An 8,951-nucleotide genomic window follows, 5' to 3' on the forward strand; every position below is an offset into this window, starting at 1 on the left:
ACCTGCGCCTTATTTGATATAGGCACTTATTGTTAAGAATGCTACGCAAATGGGTAGCATGCGCACCCACAAATGCCCGATATACTTAAGGGCATGGGTTGGAGTCAGACCATTTACAATTGTATATGGTTCACCTATTCAACCATCCGATGAGACACTTTCAATCAGTAAAACAATTGCCTCTTCAGGCATTTTATAACACTCTACACCTGATCTAGTCACTGAATTTGAATTTGAATACAATAAAAGCAACTCAGGCTGTTCATTCCATCGAAGTTAACTATCCATAAAACATAATTCAAATCATTATTATTTAACATAAAACACCCTAGTGCTATTCAGATGGCATTCTGGCAAGGCATCCTAAAGCAATCTACTCTCCCATCTAGATGGCTACTGTCCGTCATCCGAATGACGTTCCTAGAACAGTTTGCTCCCCATCCAATTAGCTATCATCCATCTGAATGGCGTTTTGGTGACTCAACTATTAAGACAGTTTACCTCTCATCCAGATGCTCTGGAACTGTTAACCAAAACATAATCATTTATAAACTAATAAGCCTAATCAAAACCAACACTTTACCAATTCATAATAAATCTATTCAACACATCAATACACATTCAAAATATTCGAAAAACATAGCATTCATTACATCTTGCCTTAAAATAAATGAGCAAGGGATTAAACATATGGAAGCATGCATATATCCATCATAATCAAATTCCCAAATTCAACTTTAGGATTCTTCAAAAGGATCAAACCATAACATACCATACCACATAATCAAAATAACTTATAAACCTATCAATTTATCTAGGTACATGCCATTAATAGATTATAATAAAAAGAGTACATAAATCATCTGAACCGAGTTGTTAAATCTTGAATGCCTCGAACTAAGAAAATATTTGTTTAGCACCTGCGAAAGCTACAGAGACCAAAAATGTGCTCTGAAAGGCCAAAATAGCATAAAATAGTGCAATGGAGCAATTTCAATGGCAATGTGTCGATATATTAACCTCCTACTATAGCTTTTTGGCTACTGTCAACAAAAGTTTCAATACATACAAGCCTAGGTTCCTGAACTTGAGTTCCCTGAAACAAAAATCAATTCAAAATCACAAGCAACCTTATTAGAATCTAAAACGTTTGTATACATATATCTATCTTAATTAGCATAAATCATCATATAAAATTATATAAATTATATTAATCTTGATAAATCTAAAAAGAATTAGCTAAATACTGATAAAAAAATATAGATCGTATTAACAAAGTATATAAAAAAATATAAAACTTATAAGATAAAAAATAAATGCAATGACATTTTCTAAATCTAGACCTTATGCTTTGGGATAGGGAATGGAATTTTCCGTATAACTGAATCATTATTTTCTATATGTTTACCGTATCAATAATAGATGATCTGATGAACTATAAATGGACACAAAAAATTCATAGTACGGTAATAGTTTTGTACATTAGAGTCGTATGCTCTTTTATCTCAACCCCCCAATATATACGTTATTTTGAAGCATTCGCCTTAAAAAAATTGCGAGTGGCGTCGGATCGTCCAACCATGTTCTAAAGATCATCTTCCGTAGAAGGAACTGTGGGTGACAGTGGCAATTGAATCATTATCAGCTCGGTTGAGGGGATAGCATTCGTTGTCACTTGTCTCATTGAATTCCATCTTTTCATCCAAAAAAGGTGGATTAGTAGGTGCAGGGAGGTCTTCATCTTTCTTTGTTAGCAAGTGTAGTACCTTCGACATTGATGGCCTCAGTGATGGGATCTCTTGGGTGCAAAGAAGTCCAATTTGTACCACTCTGAAAATTTCATTCCTAACGTTGCTGCCATGGTTGTCATTGTGTAACATTAGATTTGGGTCATAAATCTCCTCCATTGTCCCTAACTGAAAGTGTCTCCAAGTCTGCTCCATCACACGCAATCAAAACACATATAAGAAATCCTTTGTTCTCACATCAAAGTCAGCTAGTTAAGTGGTGGTTCAAGTAGGAAAACAGTGGCAGATTTAGAACAAGGAACTGAAGCTTACAACTGTTACTATGCTGTCTGAATATTCTGTTGCTTTGCTCTTGTTGTTTTGCTTCCCTGTAACTATTTCGAGTAAAAGCACCCCGAAACTATAGACATCTGCTTTCTCGGTTAACTGGCCATGGGCTAGGTACTCCGGAGCCATATATCCTCTGTAAATTTTGAAAATATAGAACTATTAGCCAATCTATAGTGAATCATGCCTGGAACGGACTGGAGGAATGTGATCCTTACAGGGTTCCGGCAATGGCAGTGCTGATGTGACTCTGATCTTCCTGGAAAGACCTTGCCAACCCGAAGTCGGCAATTTTAGCTCGCAGCTTCGAATCCAACAAGATATTGCTAGCTTTTATATCTCTGTGAATAATTTTGGTCTCGGAGTTCTCATGAAGATAAACTAAACCTTCTACAGTCCCAATAATAACTACGTATCTCTTCTCCCAATCTAGTAATTTGCCTCTGATGGGATCTGTTATGTTTTTGGAAGGAAAAGGAATTCTGCTGTTACTGAACATATTTAAATATCATTTTAAGCTCGGTGTCATCTATATATGTAAAATATCGGTATTTACCAAAGATGAAACGATCCAAGCTCTTGTTTGGGAGGAATTCATAGACGAGAAGACTTTCAGGTCCCGAACAACTGCATCCCAACAACCTTACCAGGTTTTTATGCTCCACACTGCTTATAAGTTTGACTTCATTGTAGAAATCGGCTGCCCTATGTCGATTGTTAAAGAACAACCTTTTGACAGCAATCTCTCTTCCATCAGGTAGAACTCCCTACAGAGACACAAAACGAAATATCAGACCATAAAACAAAGGAAGAATGCCAAAGACGAGCAAAGGAGTTCAGAGGAATAGAATAAGTGCCTTATAAACCGTCCCGAATCCTCCTTGCCCAAGCTTGTTGGCATCATTGAAAAATCCCGTAGCACGATCGAGTGTAGAGTACTTGAAGTTTAAGTTGCTATCATGAAGGAGTTTCACAAATTTTTCTGCATCATTTGAACCTGAAAATGAAGGCAACCCGTTTTAACCAAAAGGAAGACGAGGAAAACCAGGTAACACAATTTTGGAATCAGTACCATATTATTAACCCAAACTTGCCTAACCACAAAACCATGTAATTGAATAATTCATATAACCTTGACCGGCTTATGTTACCTAGATTCAGAGCAGAATGTTTAGTGCAGGTGTCCCAGCGTGGTTGTTTATTTATTTATTTATTGTGCATGGGAATTTGATAGGAAATCTTGTAAATAAACATTTTACCTCGTCTTTTCTTTTGTATGTATCTGTACTTCCAGATATAGACTCCAATAGCAACTCCGATCGCTAAAATAACCAGGGAACTGACGATAGAAACTACTATGATTATAACGGTTCCTGTAAGTTCACCAATCCGAGTTTCACGGTCAGCTTTAAATAAATGAAAAAAAGGATTAATGCATTAATTAACTAAGATTTGAAAGAGTGATATGTGATAATTACCTCTTGATATTCCATTTCCGGGTTCTTTATTGAGGAAATCGGTGTCAGAGTACCTGATGAAGCAGCCAGTGTTGAGTGCGCGTCCCTCGGACCAAGGCAAGCACCCTAATACCGATGCTGATGCATTCTCTAGACATGTTTTACAAGAAGTATTGTTTAATGTCCTCCAGCAATTAGCCAAAACATAAGCTGACTCATTTTTTCCCAAAACTGCCACCTGAGCCTTAGCATACCCTTCATTTTCCAATGCAGCAGCAACTGCATGCGTCACTGCCTGCCGTGCTGATTCTTGAAAATTCAACCCTTTGCGGCTAGTATTCCCGCACACTGCCCTGTCGTCTGGTCCTGTGTGCTCCTCAAAGAAGCTATAATTCTCGGCTCTCATGAAGCATCCGTCGAGAAAAATGCGACCCCCGTTGAACGGATAGCATTGAGGAAGAACCGTTCGTGCCTCGGCATAGCACAATACGCAGTCAAGCGACGATAGATCCCCATAACACTGAGCAAGACCATAGTTCGTATCAAGCCCAGAACCTGTAACGGCTGTTCCAAAGCCCGAATCACGCATCTGTTCACTGATATTCTCCATTGTAGCAACAAAGTTAGAAACATAGATGGTCCCGTTGTGCTCAAGTTGGTGGCCACATGAAATATTCACTGTTTTGGCTCTTGGATCTCCTTTCACTCCTTCAAGTAATGCCAGAAACCCCATAAGAACCAAGAAAATATATCCAGAACGGACTACCTGAACTGGTTTATCCATTGTTTACGGTTACTTTGAAGGTTGGAGAAGCTAAATCATCTACTACAAGGCTCAAGACATTGGTCAAGTTCCATCAACAGTGAATTTATCAATGAACCTGGAAAGAAAATGCAAATAATGGAAATACCAAAGAAAAAGATGAATACAAATTGGAAATACCAAAGAAATTGAAAAATTGTTGTAAAATTAATTGTCCTTGGCATTTTTGTCAAAGAACTGACCACAAAAGGCGAGAGAAAATGGCCCACCTGGAAAACTAGATTGAATTGAATAAGTAATTAAATAATATGGCAAGGTCTCGTGTTCATATTGGGTCATCTCGAAACAGAGACAAGCTACTCGGCACTTGTGTGTCATGCAAATTCACCCAACTTGGTGTAAATATTTAATTACCTTTGAACAATAATAGGAGTGGATGTAACCTAATTCATAATATTTAATCCCAATCTAATTATCAAAATTAAGACAACTGTCTAGTAATGTCGGTACCACCCACGTTGATAGTAGAACACGTTATTATAAATGTCACGGCATTAAATATCATTTTCCAATATTAAAACAAAATTCATATAAAAAGTTTTGTTCCTCTTTTAAAGTAAAACAGGTCATTAGTTTTTTTAATTTATTTCATCCATGGATGAATATTAGTTTCTTTAAAGAAAACAGATGGTGAGAAATGACTGGAAACCTTTCATAACTTGATAAATAACAATCAAATTTGGATGGTAAAAATAAAAGAAGATCGTTTGCAGTTGCAGGCTTAACTGAGCCATCAAAGCATTAGAAGGCATACGGTCGGTTGTTCAAAGTTCAAACTGATAATAAATCCCAAACGAATGTAGAATTGTCTGTTTTGTTCTTCGACCAAATCATTAATTATGTCTGCAACTCAAGATATGTCAGATCACATAAACACTTTGATTTAAGACCCAGAAAACAACAACAGATCTACAAATACCAGAAACAGAAAACCAACTTACCTTAACTGCAATGAACAGCAGACAACTTGACTCGTAGAAAAGAAGAGCAACAATTGGAATGCAGAAGTGGAATTGAGGATTAGCTTAGGGTTTAAAATTCAAAGCAAGAAGCTGATTTCCTGCGCGTTAGTGAAGCGGTGGGAAGTGGGACGCCAACCTTTTAAGAAACAAGACAAAAGCCAGGTAAGTAAAATAGAGAACAGGAAAAGGGAAGAAAACCGCGGTAAGAGAGTTGAATTTTTTTTCTTCTTTTATACGAAGAAATTCCCCTGCCCCTATTTATTGTCACGTAACATGTAATAGTGAATTTTGTGTAAATTAACTCACACTGCTCACTCATCTAAAACTTCTTCTCAAACAAAATTCAGATGGGTTTTCATACAGAAATGAAAATTCGTGAAGGAGTAGATTCATTGGCCTCTGCCCATTTTCGGAATGCATTTCGAGGTTGCACGATAGCTACCAATGCATCATTAATTTGGTATCAATCCATTTCCTGGAAAAGAATATAATAAACAATTATACTATGTTTGGTTAGAGTTTTTTTTTTTTTACATATGTTTCGGTTATTATTTACTTCTAAAATATTTACAATCCCTCACTCTTTTTTTTTGGGGTAAAATAAGAAGAAAAAAAATATTTTGAAACCTTCTTATTTTTTATAATAATTTTATTCATATTTCTAATGTACTAATTATTATTTATTTTATGTTTTAGTTATTTTAAAACAAATGTTGAATTTTCTTGAGTAATACTTGCTTATATTTTGTTAAGCGAAACACAATGGGTATTTATACATAATTTCTACTGCTACTATTACAGCTCACAATAGGGCCCACTATTTTACCTTGGCCTTTGAGTCGAGGGCACTGACATTCTCTGTCCCTAGTGCAGACAATCTCTAGGCCTCCTTTGGCTTATTGGACGCTTGCCTGTAGAGCACGTGGTTCTTTCTGACTCTCCAAGCGAACCTCATACCTGCCAGTCACGAGGGTGGGGGGTCCTCTTCGCAGACATGGCTCGAAACCTCATCCCCACGAGGTTTATGCGAGCTCCCTCTTGCGACCTTGTCTCTGCAAGGCTTACGCGAACTATCTTCTGCAAACATCTTGCATTCTTGCGAGGTTCTCAATTGACTGTGTTTGAAGGTGAACATTCTTCTTCCGGGTTAGAAGTCCAGGTCCTATATCAGTCATTCGGACTATCAGCTCCCAAATCCTAATAATTTTTTTTTATATTAGTATACCGGCAACCAAATATAGCATTAGATTTCTAAAAGATTTATGATCAATATAAGATAGGTTGTGAAAGTCCCAAGTCAATAACTTGACACCAAGATATAAGTAGAAAAAATTTAATGTACTTATTAAGCCTTGTGATCTTGATGGGTTAATTGTTTAAAACACGTAAGTAAAAGAATTATTCTGAGAAACTATCATGTATTGAGAGAATTCCCGTACAAGGTTTGATTGGCAGTATTAGTATTAGGCTTGTAAGTTTTGTGGTGTTATATTTTTAATATATTCAAAATAAACTTTGGTGTTGAATTGTTTTAACCATGTGTTTAAGTTGAATTTGCGCTTAAGGTTTTGAAATGAATTGGAACTTAGTAGTAAGTTTTGAGGTGTTTTTTGAACTAATTTTTGGGTTCTTTGCATCTTGGAATATGTCGGTACTCAATCTTTTAAGTGGTGTTTTTGAACTAATTTTTAGGTTTTTTGCATCTTGGAATATGTCAGTACCTAATCTTTTTAAGTATCGATATATGTATCAAGACCATGTACTGATACATGTTCACCTACACCTACAAAACTATTTTCAAGTCTCCAAGAAACTCTAGACAAATTCTAAGTAAAAGAAACCTTGAAAATTGTTTTAAAATGGTTTTAAGAACTCGAAAATGATTGTATAAAGATTTAAAGTGCAAAAATGATTTGGTTTTGTGCAAACCTTGTGTTGGGAGCCTAATGAGCATCCGAAACCTTGTTTTATATGCTTACAGTTCTCAAAACATTTAAGAAATGCTACAATAAGATTTTGTAATGTGTCCAAAAGCTTTGAAGATTTATTTAAATCATTTACATGATGAATATTATTAAAAAGAAATTTTATAGATGTGAAGATTTTGTTCATTCATCTGCATTGTTCATTGATGTGAGTAAGGGGTGTTACATTGCCTCTTCGCACAACTTCTAACCACTATGTTAATCGTCATCTTCTCTTACACCATTCTCTTTATATCAACAATTTGGTATGGTGAGTGTGATCGGCATGACTTAACTTTAATTTTTTAATGATTTGATATAGCAAATAATCCCTCAATCAAAAGTCATATACCCATCGTACTAGTTTTCGATTTTATTAGCAATTAATCTCAAGCTTTCAATACATCAAAATATATGAGTTACGCACACATAGTCTATCACTCACTCCGGATTGAGGTAAGACACTTTATGAATGTCACATGTGAATGAATCCTTAAACGAATCTTGAATTCATTCTACTTGGGTCTTGCCTAATGTATTGTGAATCCAAACAATCACATTTATGTATTTATCTTTGGAGAGTCATCTGCTACGATACCTAAGACAAGATATCTTCCTAATTGGACTTTTAAATAGCATAACAGGCTTTTAATCAATTTGCTCAATTCTAATTAGATTATGGATCATTTATATTACCTACTAATATAAGTTGTCTGACCACATAATGCAACTTAATATGAATCTCTTTACAATTTGGTAAATGATTGTTTGAGGTGTTTGAATGGTTGATGTTATTATTAAATGATGGATAGACTTTGAATCCAACCTAAATTTAAATGATGCATTAATTATCTTACAAGGTTAATCATTGACTCATACATTATAACTTTATTGTTATTAGAAAAGAGGTATATTTAGTTATCGACAGTCAAATTTTTAATTATATTTAGTTTTCTAAATGAATTAATACAAAAATAAAATTTCGAAAATACTTGTAAACCAACGTCAAATTTATTTTCACTATGGGTTTCGTTGTCTCCTTTCAAAATTTTGAAGTCGAGAGAAAGTGTTTCATTTTATTCATCAAAAGTTGTACGTGTTGTTCTCTACTCTCCACAAACATGCAAAGAGGAGTCAATCCAAAAGCAAAAGGTAAAGAAATACCGGTTCAAGCGATACTTGTTTGAAGCAGTTTACATAGACCTCTGTTTAATAGTATAAGTTGAACTATTAGACTTGTTGATTCCCAATTACCATCAAAGTTAAGACTCCCCAATTAAGTGAAAACTCTACTTAACCTTCCGCTCTCCGCTAATCACATCTTCTTCTACACCATCCTCTTTGATTTTTTGATTCTTTGCTAGCCGTTATCTAAGATTTGGGAATTTTGTATCCCATTTTGCTTACCCACTTCACTTTTCAGATTATTTATTTATTTTATCTTATTTTTATTTGATTTTTGGAAAAATAATGATGATTTTTTTTTTTTTTACTTTAAGGTTAACTTATCATTTTAAAATATTAAATAGTGTGTTGCATGTTGACAATGCTTCCACCACTTTGGCGCTTGCCTTCTTTGACATCACTTTGATGGTCACCTTTACGTGTAGAAAGAGGGGGGGAAAAAGTTACTCTAGAACAAGTAGTGCTGGCAAATAGGCGGGCTCGCA

The 8,951-nt window shown here is 35.3% G+C and overlaps 1 protein-coding gene across 3 annotated transcripts; it reads right to left on the reverse strand.

Moving 5' to 3' along the window:
* Window positions 1-1,350: 1,350 nt before the first annotated feature.
* On the reverse strand, window positions 1,351-5,549 carry LOC105764282 (cysteine-rich receptor-like protein kinase 2). 3 transcript variants are annotated; one of them, XM_012582813.2, is made up of 8 exons: window positions 5,297-5,549; window positions 3,554-4,413; window positions 3,335-3,448; window positions 2,933-3,072; window positions 2,632-2,842; window positions 2,294-2,528; window positions 2,061-2,211; window positions 1,351-1,934 (listed from the first exon to the last, which is right to left on the reverse strand). In XM_012582813.2, the coding sequence occupies exons 2-8, from the start codon at window positions 4,314-4,316 to the stop codon at window positions 1,593-1,595; spliced, it is 1,956 nt and encodes a 651-aa protein (XP_012438267.1). In that variant the 5' UTR covers window positions 4,317-4,413; window positions 5,297-5,549; the 3' UTR covers window positions 1,351-1,592. The 3 variants fall into 3 exon arrangements, with proteins under 3 accessions (XP_012438267.1, XP_052481570.1, XP_052481571.1); XM_052625610.1 differs by having other exon boundaries at window positions 3,554-5,198; XM_052625611.1 differs by lacking the exon at window positions 5,297-5,549 and having other exon boundaries at window positions 3,554-5,262.
* Between the last annotated feature and the right edge of the window lie 3,402 nt (window positions 5,550-8,951).

This window comes from Gossypium raimondii, chromosome 12 (assembly GCF_025698545.1).
Source record: "Gossypium raimondii isolate GPD5lz chromosome 12, ASM2569854v1, whole genome shotgun sequence".
NCBI lineage: Eukaryota > Viridiplantae > Streptophyta > Magnoliopsida > Malvales > Malvaceae > Gossypium > Gossypium raimondii.

Excerpts from the sequence above, each read along its gene's own strand:
- LOC105764282 (XM_012582813.2), bottom strand. The coding sequence starts at position 4,316 with ATGGATAAACCAGTTCAGGTAGTCCGTTCTGGATATATTTTCTTGGTT. Across the intron at positions 3,073-3,334 it reads CATACAAAAGAAAAGACGAG|GTTCAAATGATGCAGAAAAA; the intron begins GTAAAATGTTTA and ends CTTCATTTTCAG. Across the intron at positions 2,529-2,631 it reads CTTGGATCGTTTCATCTTTG|ATCCCATCAGAGGCAAATTA; the intron begins GTAAATACCGAT and ends AAAACATAACAG.